The sequence below is a fragment of the Myotis myotis genome, unplaced genomic scaffold (genome assembly GCF_014108235.1).
Source record: "Myotis myotis isolate mMyoMyo1 unplaced genomic scaffold, mMyoMyo1.p scaffold_m19_p_38, whole genome shotgun sequence".
NCBI lineage: Eukaryota > Metazoa > Chordata > Mammalia > Chiroptera > Vespertilionidae > Myotis > Myotis myotis.
The window spans coordinates 1,923,775-1,949,115 of NW_023416344.1; the positions used below are offsets into that span (position 1 = coordinate 1,923,775).

At 53.4% G+C, this 25,341-nt stretch overlaps 1 protein-coding gene, 8 non-coding genes and 7 pseudogenes across 9 annotated transcripts; all 16 read right to left on the minus strand.

The window, feature by feature from the left end:
• Positions 1–25,333, minus strand: LOC118653168. The gene is made up of 27 exons (XM_036303860.1): positions 25,153–25,333; positions 24,738–24,781; positions 23,978–24,111; positions 23,556–23,599; positions 22,787–22,922; positions 22,372–22,415; positions 21,612–21,629; positions 21,190–21,233; positions 20,422–20,557; positions 20,007–20,050; positions 19,247–19,264; positions 18,825–18,868; positions 18,056–18,191; positions 17,641–17,684; positions 16,881–17,014; positions 16,459–16,502; positions 15,690–15,825; positions 15,275–15,318; positions 14,515–14,648; positions 14,093–14,136; positions 11,728–11,771; positions 10,959–11,094; positions 10,544–10,587; positions 9,784–9,917; positions 9,362–9,405; positions 2,813–2,946; positions 1–456 (listed from the first exon to the last, which is right to left on the minus strand). Exons 1-27 carry the CDS (start codon positions 25,325–25,327, stop codon positions 1–3), a joined length of 2,589 nt encoding a protein of 862 aa, XP_036159753.1. The 5' UTR covers positions 25,328–25,333.
• LOC118653192 lies at positions 8,468–8,544 on the minus strand. Its single transcript, XR_004966797.1, has one exon. It is a non-coding gene; the product is annotated as a small nucleolar RNA SNORD115 (small nucleolar RNA).
• LOC118653184 lies at positions 9,651–9,733 on the minus strand (annotated as a pseudogene).
• Positions 10,830–10,908, minus strand: LOC118653191. Its single transcript, XR_004966796.1, has one exon. It is a non-coding gene; the product is annotated as a small nucleolar RNA SNORD115 (small nucleolar RNA).
• Positions 12,017–12,099, minus strand: LOC118653185 (annotated as a pseudogene).
• On the minus strand, positions 13,196–13,274 carry LOC118653202. Its single transcript, XR_004966806.1, has one exon. It is a non-coding gene; the product is annotated as a small nucleolar RNA SNORD115 (small nucleolar RNA).
• Positions 14,382–14,464, minus strand: LOC118653186 (annotated as a pseudogene).
• On the minus strand, positions 15,561–15,639 carry LOC118653214. The gene has a single exon (XR_004966810.1). It is a non-coding gene; the product is annotated as a small nucleolar RNA SNORD115 (small nucleolar RNA).
• On the minus strand, positions 16,748–16,830 carry LOC118653187 (annotated as a pseudogene).
• Positions 17,927–18,005, minus strand: LOC118653223. Its single transcript, XR_004966814.1, has one exon. It is a non-coding gene; the product is annotated as a small nucleolar RNA SNORD115 (small nucleolar RNA).
• LOC118653188 lies at positions 19,114–19,196 on the minus strand (annotated as a pseudogene).
• LOC118653181 lies at positions 20,293–20,371 on the minus strand. The gene has a single exon (XR_004966793.1). It is a non-coding gene; the product is annotated as a small nucleolar RNA SNORD115 (small nucleolar RNA).
• LOC118653189 lies at positions 21,479–21,561 on the minus strand (annotated as a pseudogene).
• Positions 22,658–22,736, minus strand: LOC118653182. The gene has a single exon (XR_004966794.1). It is a non-coding gene; the product is annotated as a small nucleolar RNA SNORD115 (small nucleolar RNA).
• Positions 23,845–23,927, minus strand: LOC118653190 (annotated as a pseudogene).
• Positions 25,024–25,102, minus strand: LOC118653183. The gene has a single exon (XR_004966795.1). It is a non-coding gene; the product is annotated as a small nucleolar RNA SNORD115 (small nucleolar RNA).
• Positions 25,334–25,341: the final 8 nt, after the last annotated feature.

Consider the following 25,341-nt stretch of genomic DNA (forward strand, 5'->3'; position numbering starts at 1 on the left):
CTATGGGTCTTGGAGGTCATTCTGCCCGGAGCTCATGGCACCGTCCCCCTCGGGTGCGGGCCCTCGGCCCTTGGGGAGCTCGTTCTGCTGGGCCGCGGGCTCCGGGCGACCCTGGGTGTCGACAGCGAGAACCCACCATGGCTCCTCTGCCTTGAGGGCAACCCTGGAAGCTGCCTGGGCCCCGCCGTCCCCCGGCCGACTGCCCCCAATGGGCGGGGAGGGTTGGATGGCCTCCAGGCCGCACAGGCAGAGCCCCCTGCCCTCGCTCCCAGCCGGCCCTGCACGATGGCCCTCACGGCCGCCCCGCTCTCGTCCGAGGTGCTGGAGGAGAAGGAGCCGCTGGACCAGGTCCCGGTCGCCCCGCAGCCAGGCGTGGGCCAGCTCGACCCGCTGCAGCTGCGCGTGGCAGCGCTGATAGGCCTCCTGCTCCGTGAGCCGGGCGCTGGCCTCGCGCTTCTAATGGCGTCCAGGAGGCCCAGCGGCCTCTGCAGCAGGTGCTCCTCCTTCAGTGGAGGACAGGACGGAGGACGGCTTCTCCGTCTCCAGCAGCTTCGCGTGCCTCCCGAGGGCCGAGCGGCACCAGGGGCCCAGGCTGGCCACGCTGCCCGCAGGGCTGGGGCGCTCGCTGGGCGGGTGGTTTCTGCAGGAGCTGCCCGGCTGGGGGTGGCTGGCGGCAGGCGGGCGCTGTGCCCACAGGGTTCTGTTCCAGGCTCCAGTGTTCGGTAAGAATCCTGCAGGTCATCGGGCGCCCGCTGGTGGCCCAGGGCGTCTTCCTTCGAGGGCGGGGTCCTGGGGGGCTGGTCCACGACCCGAGCGACCGCAGGCCCAGCTGCCCCCCGACACGTGTCCCTCCAGCCCCACCTCCCGGAAGCCTGAGTCCAGAGCAGGCCCAGCCCCTCGGGGAAGGGCTGATCGGGCACAGGGCGCGCCTGCGACACTGAGAAAGCCGGCAACTGTGTTGTGTGTTTTTTTTAAATAAAAATACGTTTTTATTGATGTCAGAGAGGAAGGGAGAAACATCCATGATGAGAGAGAACCATAGATCGGCTGCCTCCTGCGCGCCCCACGCTGGGGATCCAACATGCAACTCGGCCATGTGCCTCCACCAGCAATTGAACAGTCACCTTCCGGTTCATGGGTTGATGCTCAACCACTGAGCCACACCAGCCAGGCTCCCTTCCCAATTATTTAAAAAAAACAACACACCCCAAAACAATAATTCAAACACACACATTGCACCGCTATGTTCACTGCAGCATGATTTACAATAACCAAGCGATGGACGCAAACCAAGTGTCCATCAAAGACAAGAAGAGAAAGAAGGCCTGGTACGTGTCTATGCCGGAGCAGGACTCAGCCACACAATGAAGTCTTGCCACCTGTGGCAGCATGGATGGACCGAGAGCAGCGGTTCTCAACCTTCTGGCCCTTTAATACAGCGCCTCATGTTGTGACCCAACCATAAAATTATTTTCGTGGCTACCTCATAACTGTCATGTTGCTACCGTGATGAATCGTCATGTAAATATCTGATCTGCAGGATGGTCTTAGGCGACCCCCGCGAAAGGGTCGTTCGACTGCCAAACGGGTCGCGACCCACAGGATGAGCACCGCTGACCTAGAGGGTCATCCGCTCAGTGAAGTCAGTCGACAGATATAAAAACCGTGTGGTTTCACTTAGATGTGGAATCTAAAAACAAACGAACAACATAAATGGAAAAAAACAAACAAAAAACAAACATCTTGCAGATGCAGAGAACAAACTGATGCTGCCAGACGGTGGGAGGGGCAGGGGTGGGCGGCTGCGATGAGAGGGATGACGAAGTGCCGCGCGCTGGTTACAGTCACCGAAGGGTGATGGCTGATGGTGCGGCTGGTACGAGGCCTGCCGGGGGACGGCTCCGTAGGCACACAAACGCCGCTGACCCAGCTGTACACCTGGAGCTGATATAATATCGTGTGTCCAACCAACTGGACGTAAACGTAAACCAACGTGGGCCAGCCGTGCAGGCCCGGGGAAGGCCCCTGGCCCGGGAGCGCTTCTGTACTCGGCCCAGTTTCCCCCACAGTTTTATGGTAGTTTTTTACTTTTATGCTCATAAGGGATACTGTTGTAGTTGTTTAAAAAGTACTTTTGTGTGTTTTTTCCTATCAGAGTAAATACAGTGAAAACACAGGTGACCCTTGAACAACGTGAGCGTTAGGGCATGGGCCCCCTGCAGAGTAAAGAAAACGGGTGTATTAAGTTCTGCCTCCCCCAGAACGTGGCTCCTGAAAGCCGGCAGCCGCCCGGAGCGTTGCCGGTAACGTGAGCTCCCCGGGAGCGCCTCTCGCGTGTGTCACTTGTACGATGGCAGACCGTGTTCTTACGGAACAGTCAGCTGGAGAAAGGGCGTGTACGAACCCTCGGAAGAGAGGCTGGCGTGACACCACTGCACCCCAAGTTCATGTCTCTCTCCAGGTGAACCGTCTGCCTGGGAACCACAGTGCCTTCCCATCCAACACAGCCCACGCTGGACTCACACTGGGCGTCGGAAATAAAGGGCCGCGAGACAGCGAAATCCACATCCCCCCAAGCTAGGGACTGAGAACGGGAAGCGGCCACCGGACGGGCACGGGTAGGCCGGGCGCCGGCGGCAGCGTGTCCCGCCCAGCACCGGGACGTCGTCCCGCGGGAAGGGACGCGCCTGGGCCGCACGCTCTCCCCAGTGACGGGAGGCCGCACGCCTGTCCCGGGACCGCACGCCTCGCACACACAGCCACCAGACGCCAGCACACGGACACGCCACCGTCCGACGGGAGCCGCACTCACCTCGTGCCCTCGTGCGTCGTCCACCTGTTCGCACAGCAGCCTGGCCCCCGGCGCTCCTCGGCGGCCACCGGTGCGGAGACGCTCCGTCGCTGTCCACTCAGAACACGGGTCGTCGGGGTCTCTCGTCCTCTCGCCTTCGCGTTGGGGCGGCAGCGGCGGCGGCAGCGGAGGCGAAGCGGGAGAGGCAGGCACGCACCCGTGTAACTTTCCGAAAGAAAACCATCCGTCACTCCTGCCCGATGCCGCCGTGCGTTCCTGCAGATGTTTCTGGCCGGTACCCACGGCTCTCCCAGCGCCGGCTTTCGCTCCGGCGCCCACGTTCCAAACCAAGTCCCGTCAGTCTCCACGAACCGGACCCTCCGCCAGGCTGACAACTCTGCGTCCCTCTTCCCTCCTCTCCGGCCGTCCCGAGGCTCTCGTGTCCGTCACGCGGTCCGTCCGTCCGTCCCGTGCACTCCTGGGGCGGCGTCTCTCGCTCTGCCATGTCCCCGAGCCCCGCCCGCCTGTGCGAGCCCCGCTCTTGTTCATGATGTCTGAGATTGGCTCCTGAAGTCCTGAGAAGTGATGTGCACGGCACCGGCCCTTCTCCCGCAGGAGTGCACACGCTCTGCCCCGATGGCTTTGGGGCCCTTTCTCTCGCGACCACGGCGACTCTGACGGCCTCACCCTCCCAGCCTCCAAGGTTCACCTCTCCCTGGCGGGGTCCCTTCCTTCGCTCGGCGATCTTTCCCGTCGAGTCCTGCGCCCAACGCTCCTTCCACGTCCTCACCGTCGGTGGGCTGACCCGGACACACTGATGGTTCCCACGGGGGTGGTGGCCCGGGGCCGTGTCCACCTCCAAAGCGCTTCCCAGGGCAGTCCCTCCGGCCAGGTCCTCTCTTCCTCCAGAGACAACTCACCGATGGAATCAATCCAGACAACGGGGATCCTCGTCCAGGTCTCTTGTCGTCCAGCCCAAGCTGGTGTCTGTCTGTCTTCCCTTCAGCTCCGTGACCGGGGCAGCCCCGCTCATCAGCCCAACTTCGCACAACACAGCGGAGGCAGCCACGCCTTCGTGCCTTAAATCCTGGTGCTCCCTTCTCTTCCTTCCTCCTCCCTCCTTCCGCGTGGGGCGCACCCCTGCACCGACGCCTGTTCCAGCAGCTGTCCTTTCCCTCCGTCACTTTCTTCCTGGTTCCCCAAACTTGCCGGCTGCCACTTAGCCCTTCGACGCTGCCACCTTCGCTCTGACATTTCATTTTTTCTTAAGCAAACTCTTCCCGAACGATCCATCGTCCTCGGCTGACATCACCTCTCCCAGCTTCAGCTCCTCCCCTCCCCTCAGCTTCCCGCGATCCTCGCACGCCTTCGCTTTCTTCTGGAATCATCCTTGAGTCGACAGGCGTGCGTCTTTTTATTGCAATAGATCCTGCACCCACATGAACACGGCGCTCCCGACGCAAGACGCAGAAGGTGTCCGGCTAAAGTGCGAGGTCCCCGTGCCTGCTCGCCAGCTGCGACCCTCACGTCCTTCCTTTTCCTTTCTTTCCCATGGGATCCCTTTACCTTGAACTTTGCCTTGAACCATCCAACCGCTGCCACCGCCGCCCTCCATCCATCAGCACACATCACGCAGTTTCCGCTGTGACGTTTTCCTCGGGCTCACTCCGGCGTCACCAGGGGCGCTTCCTGGGGGTCCCATGGTGTTATCCGAGGCTATGGTTTTGCACTGAACACGATGAAAAACATGGGAGAACCACAGAGATACTTTTTACTGCGACAGACAATTGACACGACAGACAAACAGCTCACACACGGGCACAGCGGGCACCACAGGTCAGCATGGGACGCTATGAACTGTCACGCTTTATATGCATGTTCTATGCTGGTGAAGAATAAAACTGACTCGAATGTACATGTATGGGACATACCTAACTTTGAAAACAATTTTCTACACGGTTCACCTGCCAGTTTTTTCCAGATTGTTCCAAATCTCCAAAGAATTTTACAATATAGTGACTGAGAAAAAAATCTACATATTAGTAGATCCATGCAGTTCAACCCTGTGTTGTTCAAGAGTCAACTGTAAAGTCACTGGTTTGAAATCTGTCTTCTTTCTAAGATAGACAGTGCTATGATTTTGCCCCTAAATACAGCTTTAGCAGCATCCCATAAATTTTAATATGCTATGTTTTCATCTTGATTCAGTTCAAAATACTGTTGTGTTTTTTTGGAGTTTTTTTTTGGGAAGAAAGAATAATTTTATTAGATCATTACTACATTTAAAACAGGTTTTTTATTTTTTAATGAATTTATTGGGGTAACATTGGTTAATAATATTATATAGGTTTCAGGTGTACAGTTTTATATCACATCATCTGTATACTGTCTTGTGCGTTCACCACCCCACGTCAAGTCTCCTTCCTTCACCACGGATCTCCCCTCTACACTCCTCTAACTCCCCCAACCACGCTTTCCCTCTGGCCATCACCACACTGCTGCCTGTGTCTATGAGTTTTTCTGTGTGTTTTTTGCTTAATCCCGTCACCATTTCCACCAGCCTGGAAGTGTCTTTTCATATCTTCTTTGACTAATGAATAGGTTGTAAGTGCTAATTTCAGTATTCAAATATTGAAGGATTTTCAAGAGCCATGTCTCCTATTGGTTTCTAATGGAAATAAGGAAACACCATGTAATAAATTAATACAAAAACTAGTGCTACTTGATAGAATCAGGGACAGAAAATGGCCAAGAAAAGAGTTCATCTATCCTTACGGCATTGATCACTAGGTCCCAGGCAACACACAACCTTCAATATAACTTTCCAGGGAAGGTAGGGACCACTCTTCTCTTAGACATAGGTATTCCAAGTCTTAGACAGAAATAATGATATATTTCCATCTGTCTCCAATTGTTACCGCTAATAAATCCTTTTAAAAACCCAAAGCAGCACTGACATTTGAACTACTTTGTGTTTCAAAAGAAATGTTGCCACTTTTATTCCCCCCAAAGTAGTTGACCCATGTGATCTTCTTTCAACATTCTCTGTGAGGTCTGATTATGGCACATCTTTGTCAACACTTGAGGTTGTAAAACCTTATGGTGCCCATTAAATTTACTGGGGTGACACTGGTTAATAAAATTACACAGGTTTCGCGCGTACTAGTCTATGACACAACATCTGAATATTCCGTTGCGTGTTTACCACCCAAAGCCAAATCCTCTTCCATCATCATGTAGTAGGCTCCCTTTCCCCCGACACCTCTTCCCTCTGGTCACCACCACACTGTTGTCCGTGTCTATGAGGTGTTCACAGACGGCCAGAGCCCTGATACGGGGCTCATAGTCAAAATACACAGAGAACTCACACCACTCAACACCAAAAAAACAATCCAATAGAAAAATGGGCACAGGACCTGCACAGACACTCTCCCAAGGAGACCTACAAACGGACAACAGAGACATGAAAGGACACTCAACCCCACTAGCTCTTGGGGAGATGCCAATCAAAACCACAACGAGCTACCACCTCGCCCCTGGTCAGTTAGGCCATTAGCAACAAGACGAGTGGTTTGGTGCTGGAGAGGCAGTGGAGAAGGGAGCTCTCACTCACCGCTGGTGGGAATGGAAATTGGTGCAGCCACTATGGACGACTGTGTAGAGGGTCTTCAAAAAATGAAAAATAGACTTACCACATGACTCAGCAATCCCTCTTCTGGGTATCTACCCCAAACGCCTGAAAACATTTATTCACAAAGTATATGCAACCCAATGTTCATTGCAACATTATTCATGGTGGCTAAGACATGGAAACAACTGAAGTGTCCCTCGATAGAGGACTGGATAAAGAAGATGGGGTACATGTACACCATGGAATACGACTCACCCATAAGCAAGGACAAAATACTTAGCATTTGCAATAACATGGATGGACCTTGAGAGTATCATGCTAACTGATATACATCAGACAGAAAAAGCAAAGAACCATATCATTTCACTCATGTGTGGGATATCAAACTGAAAGCAACAAACAAGAAAAAAAAACCATGCAAATTTTATCATATAAAATCCCCGGGGTTGTAAAGAGATGAGCACAATTTTGCATACAATTTTCCACATTGGAAAAAGGAGAAACAAGTCATCCATGTCAATCTTGAAAGAGTCAAAGAGAAATGGAAACAGAGTGAATGACCGCAAAAACCAACGAGCCATGAAGATGCCATTCAGAAATCTGAATAATTTAACAGATCATGCGTCTCTGATAATATTTGGGTACATTTGGTTTTCGCTACAATAGTTTTTGGTCCAGTTGCTGAAAACTCTCTCCATTTCTCCATTTTATCATCAAAGCAACAAAAAAAAGAGTGAAGACGGAAGAAGAAATTACAAAGACTCGACAACGTAGGTCAGGCTGGTGAGGTTCTTAAAAGAGAAAACGGTGTGAATATCCTCCATAATAAAAGGGCAACATGCAAAACTGACCCAACTGGTGGAATGACCGGGAACAACCTGCCGCTATGATGTGCACTGACCACCAGGGGGCAGCCAGGCTGAGGCACCCCTCCCCCTGACCCCCACGCCAAGTACATGAATTTTCATGCACCGGGCCTCTAGTTTTCAAATAAGGCTCTAAAAGGGGTGGGGAACATCCAGTCCATGGGCTGTAGGAGGCCCATGAAGTCATGTGGCCTGGCCCTGCCAAGGCATTAGGGGTGAGTTATTTAAATGTTGGACAAAACAGCAGGCTAATTTTTAAGTTAATCATTTGGTATGGTCCCCCGAATGATAATATCAATACCCACATGGCTGTTGGCAGGAAAAAGGTTCCCCACCCATGTCCTCACAAGCACCCATGCCCTCACGGGCATGGACAGAGATCACAGGACGGTCACAGGACACATGCCACATCAATGCCAAAAGTCATGAGAAGGTACTCACCCCTGGCCGCTGAAGAGACAGACTTCTTACAGCCCTGTCTTGGGGAAATGTGACAAAAAGCAAAGCAAAGACAGAGACGTAGAAAACACCCGGGGTAAAAACATCGTAAAGAACTACAATGGGTCCCACAGTCATTGCGTCAATATATTTTTACTGGTTTCAGAGAGGAAGGGAGAAGGAAAGAGCGACAGAAACATCAATGATTCTCTCTCATCACTGAGGAACCAGAACCTAGTGGCTCAATTCAGAGCAGGACACAAAGACCCAGATTTTGGGTTCCAGCCCCAGACAAGGAGGGGATGAGAGGGAACCGACCGATGTTTTTGTCTCAGATCAAAGAATCTCAATCTCTCTCTTCCCCCGACCCTCAATTTCTCCATAAAATCAATAATAACAAAAAAACATCCAAACATCATTAATACTCAAGGGCACACCTGCGCCCCACGAAAGACAAAAGACATACATTACCTTCAACGTCCAGGCACCAGCCACCATGTGCCAGATGGTCTCACTGCAAGAAGCAAAGCCAGAAAAAATTAGTAAAAATGGCCTGCAGTAAGGCCGGCCAGGAGAACAGGCCAAACAGCCCTTGAATATGAACCGGCCATGCTCACAAGAAAGTGACCAGGGAGAGGCAAAAGGTACCCCTTCAGGGCACTGCTTTGCTCAGAAAGCAAACCCCATTGTTCCCGGGAAGCCAGAGACCCAGACGAGGCGCATCAAATGGTCATGGACTTGGGGCCTCAGAGCACTCACACTGGGCATTATTTAGGTCATCATTTCCATTCGAGACAATGCGATCTCATCATTGACCCAACAGAGGCCACAAGCTGACAAACTTACCACTGCACACTCGTTTGCTCACCAGAGATGTTTCCTGGGAATGAGGACAGAGCAAGGTGGGCTGGTCGGCTGCATTGTTGCGACGCTGGAAGGAGCGTAACAGATAGAGCCCAGGAAAGCTCTGGGCCAAAAGAAGGCCATTGCTTTCGGGACATGACCTGGAACAGAGGAGTGACAGGGCTTCTAAAGGACCCATCTTCTTCCTATCAGACCTCAACTGAAAGGGAACTAGTTCATTTTTGCGCCAATGACCACGTCGAAAAGCAGGAAAGGAGAGAATGAACGAAACAACATGACCAAACAAACAAATAATAGGAATCACATAAAAAATGCACCATGGAGATGGGGGCACTAGGATCCCACACCACCAACAAAAAATAACCAGCAACAGGATTCTCACCGCACACACCCTTAGGGTTTGCAAGAAAGCTGAAGAGGAGCCATACTGCTCATGCCTGGGCGTGGTCACCTTGGACAAAGGAATCTGGCGCGATTCCAACACTCACCAGGACACTGGGCATCCACTCAGGTGAAGGTACAGGAGGTTAGGCGCTCAAGCCATGCACGTGTCACATGACATTGTCACGGGACCCCAAGAGGGAGCACTGAGCCCCCCTTTCAGTCCGATTCCTTTCAGAGAGGAGGGACACGTTTGGCTTTGGGGCGGCCCGTTCCCAAGGGCTTAGAGTCACCAATTACACAGCACCAGGCTCTCTCTTGACCAAAGAGAGCCCCATACCTATTTTCATGCACACGTGCTGTCTGTCCACACACAAGTCAGCCACTCACATGAGACGTGAAGGCCACGACCACCATGTGGAGAGATGGTCGCACTGCAAGACACAACCAGAGGAGAGACGTTTTGTCTTAAGAGTTGGCCTCTGGTACCGCCATCTTGGACGTCCACTGGGCACCCAAAACACCGCTGTTCGCGGAGAAGGCTACGATCACGTGGAAGCGATCGGGGAGAGGCACGTGGCATCCTCTGAGGAATCTGCCTGCCTCCAGCTCCCAATCCCAACGCTGGGGAGAACCCTAAGACTCCCCAGCACGGTGCCACCGATCTGTCACCCACAGTGGGCCTCAGCGTAATCCTATTGAGCAGGATTTTTATGTCATCACCTCTCTTCAAGGCCCAGACCGCGTAGACATCATTGACCCAGAGACAGCACTTCGCGCACACAGGAACCAGGGCACACTCATATGCTCACCAGAGATGTTTCCTGGAACTAAGGACATAGCAAGGTGGGCTGGAGAGCTGCACTCTGTTTCCCACTCTGGAAGGAGCCTGACACACACACAGGAAGCTCTGCGCCCACGGAAACCCTTTTTTTCCAAACATGACCTGGACAAAGAGGAGTAGGACGGCCGCTAAAGGACCTCTCTCTTCCCCCTCGGAACTGAACCTAAAGCACGATGGCCATTTATGTGCCAATGATCACGCCCAAAACCAACAAATGAAAGAGGAAAGAAATACATCCGAAAAGCAGGAAATGCACCAATGGAAAGCAAGGCACTACCGAATCCATGCGGACACACACCACCAGCCATAGGATTCTCACTACGCACACACGCAGCGTTTGCCAAGGAGGCTGAGCAGAAACCCTACTGCTCACTCCTGGGCGTGGTCCTCTTGGACACACCGCCTCCTGATATGCTAACACTGACCATGACATTGAGCGTTCATTCAGGAGAGGGTAGGGTAGCTTAGGCGCTCAAGGCATGCACATGTCACATGACAATGGCTAAAACATACCACCCCCCGCCCCACCCCCCAGAAAAGAGCACTGAGACCTCTTTCAGACCGATAACTTTCAGAGAGGAGGGACAACTTTGGCTCTGGGTAGGCCCATTCCCAAGGGCTTAGAGCCACCAAGAATAGAGCACCAGGGTCTCTCTTGCCCACAGAGAGCCTCCTGCTGACTCTCATGCACACGAGCTCTCTGTCCAACACAACTGTCAGCCACTCACCTGAAACGTGAAGGCCACGACCACCAATTGGAGAGATGGTCGCACTGCAAGACACAACCAGAGGAGACATCTGTTTTAAGAGCTGGCCTCTGGCGTGGCTCTCAGTGCAGAACTACTGTGCACCAAACACAACCGTGAACACGGAGGAGGCCATGTTCACGTAGCGGTGATCGGGGGGAGGCACGTGGCATCCTCTCAAGGATCTGCCCGCCTCGAGAACCCAATCCCATCGCTGGGGAGAAACCTAAGACTCCCCAACATGGTGCCACCACAATGGCACCTGACTGGGCCTCAGCGTAATCCTATTGAGCATGATTTTTAAGTCATCACCTCACTTCAAGATTAAGGGTTGTCATCATTGACCCAACGGAGGCGCTCTGCGGGCATCGGTACAACTGCACACTCGTTTGCTCACCAGAGGTGTTTCCTGGGACTGAGGACAGAGCAAGCTGGGCTTGACAGCTGCATTGTTGCGACGCTGGAAGGAGCCTGACAGACAGAGCCCAGGAAAGCTCTGGGCCAAATGAAGGCCACTGTTTTCGGAACATGACCTGGAAACAGAGGAGTGACAGGGCTTCTAAAGGACCCATCTTGCTCCTACCAGATCTCAATTGTAAGGGAACTTGTTCATTTAGGCGCCAATGACCACGTCCAAAACCAGGAAAGGAGAGAATGAATGAAACAACATGACCAAACAAACAAATAATAGGAATCACATAAAAAATGCACCATGGAGATGGGGGCACTAGGATCCCACACCACCAACAAAAAATAACCAGCAACAGGATTCTCACCGCACACACCCTTAGGGTTTGCAAGAAAGCTGAAGAGGAGCCATACTGCTCATGCTTGGGCGTGGTCCCCTTGGACACAGGAATCTGGCGCGATTCCAACACTCACCAGGACACTGGGCATCCACTCAGGTGAAGGTACAGGAGGTTAGGCGCTCAAGCCATGCACGTGTCACATGACACTGTCACGGGACCCCAAGAGGGAGCACTGAGCCCCCCCTTTCAGTCCGATTCCTTTCAGAGAGGAGGGACACGTTTGGCTTTGGGGCGGCCCGTTCCCAAGGGCTTAGAGTCACCAATTACACAGCACCAGGCTCTCTCTTGACCAAAGAGAGCCCCATACCTATTTTCATGCACACGTGCTGTCTGTCCACACACAAGTCAGCCACTCACCTGAGACGTGAAGGCCACGACCACCATGTGGAGAGATGGTCGCACTGCAAGACACAACCAGAGGAGAGACGTTTTGTCTTAAGAGTTGGCCTCTGGTACCGCCATCTTGGACGTCCACTGGGCACCCAAAACACCGCTGTTCGCGGAGAAGGCTACGATCACGTGGAAGCGATCGGGGAGAGGCACGTGGCATCCTCTGAGGAATCTGCCTGCCTCCAGCTCCCAATCCCAACGCTGGGGAGAACCCTAAGACTCCCCAGCACGGTGCCACCGATCTGTCACCCACAGTGGGCCTCAGCGTAATCCTATTGAGCAGGATTTTTATGTCATCACCTCTCTTCAAGGCCCAGACCGCGTAGACATCATTGACCCAGAGACAGCACTTCGCGCACACAGGAACCAGGGCACACTCATATGCTCACCAGAGATGTTTCCTGGAACTAAGGACATAGCAAGGTGGGCTGGAGAGCTGCACTCTGTTTCCCACTCTGGAAGGAGCCTGACACACACACAGGAAGCTCTGCGCCCACGGAAACCCTTTTTTTCCAAACATGACCTGGACAAAGAGGAGTAGGACGGCCGCTAAAGGACCTCTCTCTTCCCCCTCGGAACTGAACCTAAAGCACGATGGCCATTTATGTGCCAATGATCACGCCCAAAACCAACAAATGAAAGAGGAAAGAAATACATCCGAAAAGCAGGAAATGCACCAATGGAAAGCAAGGCACTACCGAATCCATGCGGACACACACCACCAGCCATAGGATTCTCACTACGCACACACGCAGCGTTTGCCAAGGAGGCTGAGCAGAAACCCTACTGCTCACTCCTGGGCGTGGTCCTCTTGGACACACCGCCTCCTGATATGCTAACACTGACCATGACATTGAGCGTTCATTCAGGAGAGGGTAGGGTAGCTTAGGCGCTCAAGGCATGCACATGTCACATGACAATGGCTAAAACATACCACCCCCCGCCCCACCCCCCAGAAAAGAGCACTGAGACCTCTTTCAGACCGATAACTTTCAGAGAGGAGGGACAACTTTGGCTCTGGGTAGGCCCATTCCCAAGGGCTTAGAGCCACCAAGAATAGAGCACCAGGGTCTCTCTTGCCCACAGAGAGCCTCCTGCTGACTCTCATGCACACGAGCTCTCTGTCCAACACAACAGTCAGCCACTCACCTGAAACGTGAAGGCCACGCCCACCAATTGGAGAGATGGTCGCACTGCAAGACACAACCAGAGGAGACATCTGTTTTAAGAGCTGGCCTCTGGCGTGGCTCTCAGTGCAGAACTACTGTGCACCAAACACAACCGTGAACACGGAGGAGGCCATGTTCACGTAGCGGTGATCGGGGGGAGGCACGTGGCATCCTCTCAAGGATCTGCCCGCCTCGAGAACCCAATCCCATCGCTGGGGAGAAACCTAAGACTCCCCAACATGGTGCCACCACAATGGCACCTGACTGGGCCTCAGCGTAATCCTATTGAGCATGATTTTTAAGTCATCACCTCACTTCAAGATTAAGGGTTGTCATCATTGACCCAACGGAGGCGCTCTGCGGGCATCGGTACAACTGCACACTCGTTTGCTCACCAGAGGTGTTTCCTGGGACTGAGGACAGAGCAAGCTGGGCTTGACAGCTGCATTGTTGCGACGCTGGAAGGAGCCTGACAGACAGAGCCCAGGAAAGCTCTGGGCCAAATGAAGGCCACTGTTTTCGGAACATGACCTGGAAACAGAGGAGTGACAGGGCTTCTAAAGGACCCATCTTGTTCCTATCAGACCTCAATTGTACGGAAACTTGTTCATTTAGGCGCCAATGACCACGTCCAAAACCAGGAAAGGAGAGAATGAATGAAACAACATGACCAAACAAACAAATAATAGGAATCACATAAAAAATGCACCATGGAGATGGGGGCACTAGGATCCCACACCACCAACAAAAAATAACCAGCAACAGGATTCTCACCGCACACACCCTTAGGGTTTGCAAGAAAGCTGAAGAGGAGCCATACTGCTCATGCCTGGGCGTGGTCCCCTTGGACACAGGAATCTGGCGCGATTCCAACACTCACCAGGACACTGGGCATCCACTCAGGTGAAGGTACAGGAGGTTAGGCGCTCAAGCCATGCACGTGTCACATGACATTGTCACGGGAACCCAAGAGGGAGCACTGAGCCCCCCTTTCAGTCCGATTCCTTTCAGAGAGGAGGGACACGTTTGGCTTTGGGGCGGCCCGTTCCCAAGGGCTTAGAGTCACCAATTACACAGCACCAGGCTCTCTCTTGACCAAAGAGAGCCCCATACCTATTTTCATGCACACGTGCTGTCTGTCCACACACAAGTCAGCCACTCACCTGAGACGTGAAGGCCACGACCACCATGTGGAGAGATGGTCGCACTGCAAGACACAACCAGAGGAGAGACGTTTTGTCTTAAGAGTTGGCCTCTGGTACCGCCATCTTGGACGTCCACTGGGCACCCAAACCACCGCTGTTCGCGGAGAAGGCTACGATCACGTGGAAGCGATCGGGGAGAGGCACGTGGCATCCTCTGAGGAATCTGCCTGCCTCCAGCTCCCAATCCCAACGCTGGGGAGAACCCTAAGACTCCCCAGCACGGTGCCACCGATCTGTCACCCACAGTGGGCCTCAGCGTAATCCTATTGAGCAGGATTTTTATGTCATCACCTCTCTTCAAGGCCCAGACCGCGTAGACATCATTGACCCAGAGACAGCACTTCGCGCACACAGGAACCAGGGCACACTCATATGCTCACCAGAGATGTTTCCTGGAACTAAGGACATAGCAAGGTGGGCTGGAGAGCTGCACTCTGTTTCCCACTCTGGAAGGAGCCTGACACACACACAGGAAGCTCTGCGCCCACGGAAACCCTTTTTTTCCAAACATGACCTGGACAAAGAGGAGTAGGACGGCCGCTAAAGGACCTCTCTCTTCCCCCTCGGAACTGAACCTAAAGCACGATGGCCATTTATGTGCAAATGATCACGCCCAAAACCAACAAATGAAAGAGGAAAGAAATACATCCGAAAAGCAGGAAATGCACCAATGGAAAGCAAGGCACTACCGAATCCATGCGGACACACACCACCAGCCATAGGATTCTCACTACGCACACACGCAGCGTTTGCCAAGGAGGCTGAGCAGAAACCCTACTGCTCACTCCTGGGCGTGGTCCTCTTGGACACACCGCCTCCTGATATGCTAACACTGACCATGACATTGAGCGTTCATTCAGGAGAGGGTAGGGTAGCTTAGGCGCTCAAGGCATGCACATGTCACATGACAATGGCTAAAACATACCACCCCCCGCCCCACCCCCCAGAAAAGAGCACTGAGACCTCTTTCAGACCGATAACTTTCAGAGAGGAGGGACAACTTTGGCTCTGGGTAGGCCCATTCCCAAGGGCTTAGAGCCACCAAGAATAGAGCACCAGGGTCTCTCTTGCCCACAGAGAGCCTCCTGCTGACTCTCATGCACACGAGCTCTCTGTCCAACACAACAGTCAGCCACTCACCTGAAACGTGAAGGCCACGACCACCAATTGGAGAGATGGTCGCACTGCAAGACACAACCAGAGGAGACATCTGTTTTAAGAGCTGGCCTCTGGCGTGGCTCTCAGTGCAGAACTACTGTGCACCAAACACAACCGTGAACACGGAGGAGGCCATGTTCACGTAGCGGTGATCGGGGGGAGGCACGTGGCATCCTCTCAAGGATCTGCCCGCCTCGAGAACCCAATCCCATCGCTGGGGAGAAACCTAAGACTCCCCAACATGGTGCCACCACAATGGCACCTGACTGGGCCTCAGCGTAATCCTATTGAGCATGATTTTTAAGTCATCACCTCACTTCAAGATTAAGGGTTGTCATCATTGACCCAACGGAGGCGCTCTGCGGGCATCGGTACAACTGCACACTCGTTTGCTCACCAGAGGTGTTTCCTGGGACTGAGGACAGAGCAAGCTGGGCTTGACAGCTGCATTGTTGCGACGCTGGAAGGAGCCTGACAGACAGAGCCCAGGAAAGCTCTGGGCCAAATGAAGGCCACTGTTTTCGGAACATGACCTGGAAACAGAGGAGTGACAGGGCTTCTAAAGGACCCATCTTGTTCCTATCAGACCTCAATTGTAAGGGAACTTGTTCATTTAGGCGCCAATGACCACGTCCAAAACCAGGAAAGGAGAGAATGAATGAAACAACATGACCAAACAAACAAATAATAGGAATCACATAAAAAATGCACCATGGAGATGGGGGCACTAGGATCCCACACCACCAACAAAAAATAACCAGCAACAGGATTCTCACCGCACACACCCTTAGGGTTTGCAAGAAAGCTGAAGAGGAGCCATACTGCTCATGCCTGGGCGTGGTCCCCTTGGACACAGGAATCTGGCGCGATTCCAACACTCACCAGGACACTGGGCATCCACTCAGGTGAAGGTACAGGAGGTTAGGCGCTCAAGCCATGCACGTGTCACATGACATTGTCACGGGACCCCAAGAGGGAGCACTGAGCCCCCCCTTTCAGTACGATTCCTTTCAGAGAGGAGGGACACGTTTGGCTTTGGGGCGGCCCGTTCCCAAGGGCTTAGAGTCACCAATTACACAGCACCAGGCTCTCTCTTGACCAAAGAGAGCCCCATACCTATTTTCATGCACACGTGCTGTCTGTCCACACACAAGTCAGCCACTCACCTGAGACGTGAAGGCCACGACCACCATGTGGAGAGATGGTCGCACTGCAAGACACAACCAGAGGAGAGACGTTTTGTCTTAAGAGTTGGCCTCTGGTACCGCCATCTTGGACGTCCACTGGGCACCCAAAACACCGCTGTTCGCGGAGAAGGCTACGATCACGTGGAAGCGATCGGGGAGAGGCACGGGGCATCCTCTGAGGAATCTGCCTGCCTCCAGCTCCCAATCCCAACGCTGGGGAGAACCCTAAGACTCCCCAGCACGGTGCCACCGATCTGTCACCCACAGTGGGCCTCAGCGTAATCCTATTGAGCAGGATTTTTATGTCATCACCTCTCTTCAAGGCCCAGACCGCGTAGACATCATTGACCCAGAGACAGCACTTCGCGCACACAGGAACCAGGGCACACTCATATGCTCACCAGAGATGTTTCCTGGAACTAAGGACATAGCAAGGTGGGCTGGAGAGCTGCACTCTGTTTCCCACTCTGGAAGGAGCCTGACACACACACAGGAAGCTCTGCGCCCACGGAAACCCTTTTTTTCCAAACATGACCTGGACAAAGAGGAGTAGGACGGCCGCTAAAGGACCTCTCTCTTCCCCCTCGGAACTGAACCTAAAGCACGATGGCCATTTATGTGCAAATGATCACGCCCAAAACCAACAAATGAAAGAGGAAAGAAATACATCCGAAAAGCAGGAAATGCACCAATGGAAAGCAAGGCACTACCGATTCCATGCGGACACACACCACCAGCCATAGGATTCTCACTACGCACACACGCAGCGTTTGCCAAGGAGGCTGAGCAGAAACCCTACTGCTCACTCCTGGGCGTGGTCCTCTTGGACACACCGCCTCCTGATATGCTAACACTGACCATGACATTGAGCGTTCATTCAGGAGAGGGTAGGGTAGCTTAGGCGCTCAAGGCATGCACATGTCACATGACAATGGCTAAAACATACCACCCCCCGCCCCACCCCCCAGAAAAGAGCACTGAGACCTCTTTCAGACCGATAACTTTCAGAGAGGAGGGACAACTTTGGCTCTGGGTAGGCCCATTCCCAAGGGCTTAGAGCCACCAAGAATAGAGCACCAGGGTCTCTCTTGCCCACAGAGAGCCTCCTGCTGACTCTCATGCACACGAGCTCTCTGTCCAACACAACAGTCAGCCACTCACCTGAAACGTGAAGGCCACGACCACCAATTGGAGAGATGGTCGCACTGCAAGACACAACCAGAGGAGACATCTGTTTTAAGAGCTGGCCTCTGGCGTGGCTCTCAGTGCAGAACTACTGTGCACCAAACACAACCGTGAACACGGAGGAGGCCATGTTCACGTAGCGGTGATCGGGGGGAGGCACGTGGCATCCTCTCAAGGATCTGCCCGCCTCGAGAACCCAATCCCATCGCTGGGGAGAAACCTAAGACTCCCCAACATGGTGCCACCACAATGGCACCTGACTGGGCCTCAGCGTAATCCTATTGAGCATGATTTTTAAGTCATCACCTCACTTCAAGATTAAGGGTTGTCATCATTGACCCAACGGAGGCGCTCTGCGGGCATCGGTACAACTGCACACTCGTTTGCTCACCAGAGGTGTTTCCTGGGACTGAGGACAGAGCAAGCTGGGCTTGACAGCTGCATTGTTGCGACGCTGGAAGGAGCCTGACAGACAGAGCCCAGGAAAGCTCTGGGCCAAATGAAGGACACTGTTTTCGGAACATGACCTGGAAACAGAGGAGTGACAGGGCTTCTAAAGGACCCATCTTGTTCCTATCAGACCTCAATTGTAAGGGAACTTGTTCATTTAGGCGCCAATGACCACGTCCAAAACCAGGAAAGGAGAGAATGAATGAAACAACATGACCAAACAAACAAATAATAGGAATCACATAAAAAATGCACCATGGAGATGGGGGCACTAGGATCCCACACCACCAACAAAAAATAACCAGCAACAGGATTCTCACCGCACACACCCTTAGGGTTTACAAGAAAGCTGAAGAGGAGCCATACTGCTCAAGCTTGGGCGTGGTCCCCTTGGACACAGGAATCTGGCGCGATTCCAACACTCACCAGGACACTGGGCATCCACTCAGGTGAAGGTACAGGAGGTTAGGCGCTCAAGCCATGCACGTGTCACATGACACTGTCACGGGACCCCAAGAGGGAGCACTGAGCCCCCCCTTTCAGTCCGATTCCTTTCAGAGAGGAGGGACACGTTTGGCTTTGGGGCGGCCCGTTCCCAAGGGCTTAGAGTCACCAATTACACAGCACCAGGCTCTCTCTTGACCAAAGAGAGCCCCATACCTATTTTCATGCACACGTGCTGTCTGTCCACACACAAGTCAGCCACTCACCTGAGACGTGAAGGCCACGACCACCATGTGGAGAGATGGTCGCACTGCAAGACACAACCAGAGGAGAGACGTTTTGTCTTAAGAGTTGGCCTCTGGTACCGCCATCTTGGACGTCCACTGGGCACCCAAAACACCGCTGTTCGCGGAGAAGGCTACGATCACGTGGAAGCGATCGGGGAGAGGCACGTGGCATCCTCTGAGGAATCTGCCTGCCTCCAGCTCCCAATCCCAACGCTGGGGAGAACCCTAAGACTCCCCAGCACGGTGCCACCGATCTGTCACCCACAGTGGGCCTCAGCGTAATCCTATTGAGCAGGATTTTTATGTCATCACCTCTCTTCAAGGCCCAGACCGCGTAGACATCATTGACCCAGAGACAGCACTTCGCGCACACAGGAACCAGGGCACACTCATATGCTCACCAGAGATGTTTCCTGGAACTAAGGACATAGCAAGGTGGGCTGGAGAGCTGCACTCTGTTTCCCACTCTGGAAGGAGCCTGACACACACACAGGAAGCTCTGCGCCCACGGAAACCCTTTTTTTCCAAACATGACCTGGACAAAGAGGAGTAGGACGGCCGCTAAAGGACCTCTCTCTTCCCCCTCGGAACTGAACCTAAAGCACGATGGCCATTTATGTGCAAATGATCACGCCCAAAACCAACAAATGAAAGAGGAAAGAAATACATCCGAAAAGCAGGAAATGCACCAATGGAAAGCAAGGCACTACCGAATCCATGCGGACACACACCACCAGCCATAGGATTCTCACTACGCACACACGCAGCGTTTGCCAAGGAGGCTGAGCAGAAACCCTACTGCTCACTCCTGGGCGTGGTCCTCTTGGACACACCGCCTCCTGATATGCTAACACTGACCATGACATTGAGCGTTCATTCAGGAGAGGGTAGGGTAGCTTAGGCGCTCAAGGCATGCACATGTCACATGACAATGGCTAAAACATACCACCCCCCGCCCCACCCCCCAGAAAAGAGCACTGAGACCTCTTTCAGACCGATAACTTTCAGAGAGGAGGGACAACTTTGGCTCTGGGTAGGCCCATTCCCAAGGGCTTAGAGCCACCAAGAATAGAGCACCAGGGTCTCTCTTGCCCACAGAGAGCCTCCTGCTGACTCTCATGCACACGAGCTCTCTGTCCAACACAACAGTCAGCCACTCACCTGAAACGTGAAGGCCACGACCACCAATTGGAGAGATGGTCGCACTGCAAGACACAACCAGAGGAGACATCTGTTTTAAGAGCTGGCCTCTGGCGTGGCTCTCAGTGCAGAACTACTGTGCACCAAACACAACCGTGAACACGGAGGAGGCCATGTTCACGTAGCGGTGATCGGGGGGAGGCACGTGGCATCCTCTCAAGGATCTGCCCGCCTCGAGAACCCAATCCCATCGCTGGGGAGAAACCTAAGACTCCCCAACATGGTGCCACCACAATGGCACCTGACTGGGCCTCAGCGTAATCCTATTGAGCATGATTTTTAAGTCATCACCTCACTTCAAGATTAAGGGTTGTCATCATTGACCCAACGGAGGCGCTCTGCGGGCATCGGTACAACTGCACACTCGTTTGCTCACCAGAGGTGTTTCCTGGGACTGAGGACAGAGCAAGCTGGGCTTGACAGCTGCATTGTTGCGACGCTGGAAGGAGCCTGACAGACAGAGCCCAGGAAAGCTCTGGGCCAAATGAAGGACACTGTTTTCGGAACATGACCTGGAAACAGAGGAGTGACAGGGCTTCTAAAGGACCCATCTTGCTCCTACCAGACCTCAATTGTAAGGGAACTTGTTCATTTAGGTGCCAATGACCACGTCCAAAACCAGGAAAGGAGAGAATGAATGAAACAACATGACCAAACAAACAAATAATAGGAATCACATAAAAAATGCACCATGGAGATGGGGGCACTAGGATCCCACACCACCAACAAAAAATAACCAGCAACAGGATTCTCACCGCACACACCCTTAGGGTTTGCAAGAAAGCTGAAGAGGAGCCATACTGCTCATGCTTGGGCGTGGTCCCCTTGGACACAGGAATCTGGCGCGATTCCAACACTCACCAGGACACTGGGCATCCACTCAGGTGAAGGTACAGGAGGTTAGGCGCTCAAGCCATGCACGTGTCACATGACATTGTCACGGGACCCCAAGAGGGAGCACTGAGCCCCCCTTTCAGTCCGATTCCTTTCAGAGAGGAGGGACACGTTTGGCTTTGGGGCGGCCCGTTCCCAAGGGCTTAGAGTCACCAATTACACAGCACCAGGCTCTCTCTTGACCAAAGAGAGCCCCATACCTATTTTCATGCACACGTGCTGTCTGTCCACACACAAGTCAGCCACTCACCTGAGACGTGAAGGCCACGACCACCATGTGGAGAGATGGTCGCACTGCAAGACACAACCAGAGGAGAGACGTTTTGTCTTAAGAGTTGGCCTCTGGTACCGCCATCTTGGACGTCCACTGGGCACCCAAAACACCGCTGTTCGCGGAGAAGGCTACGATCACGTGGAAGCGATCGGGGAGAGGCACGTGGCATCCTCTGAGGAATCTGCCTGCCTCCAGCTCCCAATCCCAACGCTGGGGAGAACCCTAAGACTCCCCAGCACGGTGCCACCGATCTGTCACCCACAGTGGGCCTCAGCGTAATCCTATTGAGCAGGATTTTTATGTCATCACCTCTCTTCAAGGCCCAGACCGCGTAGACATCATTGACCCAGAGACAGCACTTCGCGCACACAGGAACCAGGGCACACTCATATGCTCACCAGAGATGTTTCCTGGAACTAAGGACATAGCAAGGTGGGCTGGAGAGCTGCACTCTGTTTCCCACTCTGGAAGGAGCCTGACACACACACAGGAAGCTCTGCGCCCACGGAAACCCTTTTTTTCCAAACATGACCTGGACAAAGAGGAGTAGGACGGCCGCTAAAGGACCTCTCTCTTCCCCCTCGGAACTGAACCTAAAGCACGATGGCCATTTATGTGCAAATGATCACGCCCAAAACCAACAAATGAAAGAGGAAAGAAATACATCCGAAAAGCAGGAAATGCACCAATGGAAAGCAAGGCACTACCGAATCCATGCGGACACACACCACCAGCCATAGGATTCTCACTACGCACACACGCAGCGTTTGCCAAGGAGGCTGAGCAGAAACCCTACTGCTCACTCCTGGGCGTGGTCCTCTTGGACACACCGCCTCCTGATATGCTAACACTGACCATGACATTGAGCGTTCATTCAGGAGAGGGTAGGGTAGCTTAGGCGCTCAAGGCATGCACATGTCACATGACAATGGCTAAAACATACCACCCCCCGCCCCACCCCCCAGAAAAGAGCACTGAGACCTCTTTCAGACCGATAACTTTCAGAGAGGAGGGACAACTTTGGCTCTGGGTAGGCCCATTCCCAAGGGCTTAGAGCCACCAAGAATAGAGCACCAGGGTCTCTCTTGCCCACAGAGAGCCTCCTGCTGACTCTCATGCACACGAGCTCTCTGTCCAACACAACAGTCAGCCACTCACCTGAAACGTGAAGGCCACGACCACCAATTGGAGAGATGGTCGCACTGCAAGACACAACCAGAGGAGACATCTGTTTTAAGAGCTGGCCTCTGGCGTGGCTCTCAGTGCAGAACTACTGTGCACCAAACACAACCGTGAACACGGAGGAGGCCATGTTCACGTAGCGGTGATCGGGGGGAGGCACGTGGCATCCTCTCAAGGATCTGCCCGCCTCGAGAACCCAATCCCATCGCTGGGGAGAAACCTAAGACTTCCCAACATGGTGCCACCACAATGGCACCTGACTGGGCCTCAGCGTAATCCTATTGAGCATGATTTTTAAGTCATCACCTCACTTCAAGATTAAGGGTTGTCATCATTGACCCAACGGAGGCGCTCTGCGGGCATCGGTACAACTGCACACTCGTTTGCTCACCAGAGGTGTTTCCTGGGACTGAGGACAGAGCAAGCTGGGCTTGACAGCTGCATTGTTGCGACGCTGGAAGGAGCCTGACAGACAGAGCCCAGGAAAGCTCTGGGCCAAATGAAGGCCACTGTTTTCGGAACATGACCTGGAAACAGAGGAGTGACAGGGCTTCTAAAGGACCCATCTTGTTCCTATCAGACCTCAATTGTACGGAAACTTGTTCATTTAGGCGCCAATGACCACGTCCAAAACCAGGAAAGGAGAGAATGAATGAAACAACATGACCAAACAAACAAATAATAGGAATCACATAAAAAATGCACCATGGAGATGGGGGCACTAGGATCCCACACCACCAACAAAAAATAACCAGCAACAGGATTCTCACCGCACACACCCTTAGGGTTTGCAAGAAAGCTGAAGAGGAGCCATACTGCTCATGCTTGGGCGTGGTCCCCTTGGACACAGGAATCTGGCGCGATTCCAACACTCACCAGGACACTGGGCATCCACTCAGGTGAAGGTACAGGAGGTTAGGCGCTCAAGCCATGCACGTGTCACATGACACTGTCACGGGACCCCAAGAGGGAGCACTGAGCCCCCCCTTTCAGTCCGATTCCTTTCAGAGAGGAGGGACACGTTTGGCTTTGGGGCGGCCCGTTCCCAAGGGCTTAGAGTCACCAATTACACAGCACCAGGCTCTCTCTTGACCAAAGAGAGCCCCATACCTATTTTCATGCACACGTGCTGTCTGTCCACAGACAAGTCAGCCACTCACCTGAGACGTGAAGGCCACGACCACCATGTGGAGAGATGGTCGCACTGCAAGACACAACCAGAGGAGAGACGTTTTGTCTTAAGAGTTGGCCTCTGGTACCGCCATCTTGGACGTCCACTGGGCACCCAAAACACCGCTGTTCGCGGAGAAGGCTACGATCACATGGAAGCGATCGGGGAGAGGCACGTGGCATCCTCTGAGGAATCTGCCTGCCTCCAGCTCCCAATCCCAACGCTGGGGAGAACCCTAAGACTCCCCAGCACGGTGCCACCGATCTGTCACCCACAGTGGGCCTCAGCGTAATCCTATTGAGCAGGATTTTTATGTCATCACCTCTCTTCAAGGCCCAGACCGCGTAGACATCATTGACCCAGAGACAGCACTTCGCGCACACAGGAACCAGGGCACACTCATATGCTCACCAGAGATGTTTCCTGGAACTAAGGACATAGCAAGGTGGGCTGGAGAGCTGCACTCTGTTTCCCACTCTGGAAGGAGCCTGACACACACACAGGAAGCTCTGCGCCCACGGAAACCCTTTTTTTCCAAACATGACCTGGACAAAGAGGAGTAGGACGGCCGCTAAAGGACCTCTCTCTTCCCCCTCGGAACTGAACCTAAAGCACGATGGCCATTTATGTGCAAATGATCACGCCCAAAACCAACAAATGAAAGAGGAAAGAAATACATCCGAAAAGCAGGAAATGCACCAATGGAAAGCAAGGCACTACCGAATCCATGCGGACACACACCACCAGCCATAGGATTCTCACTACGCACACACGCAGCGTTTGCCAAGGAGGCTGAGCAGAAACCCTACTGCTCACTCCTGGGCGTGGTCCTCTTGGACACACCGCCTCCTGATATGCTAACACTGACCATGACATTGAGCGTTCATTCAGGAGAGGGTAGGGTAGCTTAGGCGCTCAAGGCATGCACATGTCACATGACAATGGCTAAAACATACCACCCCCCGCCCCACCCCCCAGAAAAGAGCACTGAGACCTCTTTCAGACCGATAACTTTCAGAGAGGAGGGACAACTTTGGCTCTGGGTAGGCCCATTCCCAAGGGCTTAGAGCCACCAAGAATAGAGCACCAGGGTCTCTCTTGCCCACAGAGAGCCTCCTGCTGACTCTCATGCACACGAGCTCTCTGTCCAACACAACAGTCAGCCACTCACCTGAAACGTGAAGGCCACGACCACCAATTGGAGAGATGGTCGCACTGCAAGACACAACCAGAGGAGACATCTGTTTTAAGAGCTGGCCTCTGGCGTGGCTCTCAGTGCAGAACTACTGTGCACCAAACACAACCGTGAACACGGAGGAGGCCATGTTCACGTAGCGGTGATCGGGGGGAGGCACGTGGCATCCTCTCAAGGATCTGCCCGCCTCGAGAACCCAATCCCATCGCTGGGGAGAAACCTAAGACTCCCCAACATGGTGCCACCACAATGGCACCTGACTGGGCCTCAGCGTAATCCTATTGAGCATGATTTTTAAGTCATCACCTCACTTCAAGATTAAGGGTTGTCATCATTGACCCAACGGAGGCGCTCTGCGGGCATCGGTACAACTGCACACTCGTTTGCTCACCAGAGGTGTTTCCTGGGACTGAGGACAGAGCAAGCTGGGCTTGACAGCTGCATTGTTGCGACGCTGGAAGGAGCCTGACAGACAGAGCCCAGGAAAGCTCTGGGCCAAATGAAGGCCACTGTTTTCGGAACATGACCTGGAAACAGAGGAGTGACAGGGCTTCTAAAGGACCCATCTTGCTCCTACCAG

What these genes read in the sequence shown, in the direction of transcription:
- LOC118653168 (XM_036303860.1), bottom strand. Translation starts at nt 25,327, where the DNA reads ATGGGTCCTTTAGAAGCCCTGTCACTCCTCTGTTTCCAGGTCATGTTC. An exon ending in AGTTCCAGGAAACATCTCTG is followed by an intron (nt 23,600 to 23,977) that starts GTGAGCATATGA and finishes TGTGTCTTGCAG; the next exon opens with TGCGACCATCTCTCCACATG. An exon ending in TCGTGGCCTTCACGTTTCAG is followed by an intron (nt 9,918 to 10,543) that starts GTGAGTGGCTGA and finishes CTCTTTGTCCAG; the next exon opens with GTCATGTTTGGAAAAAAAGG.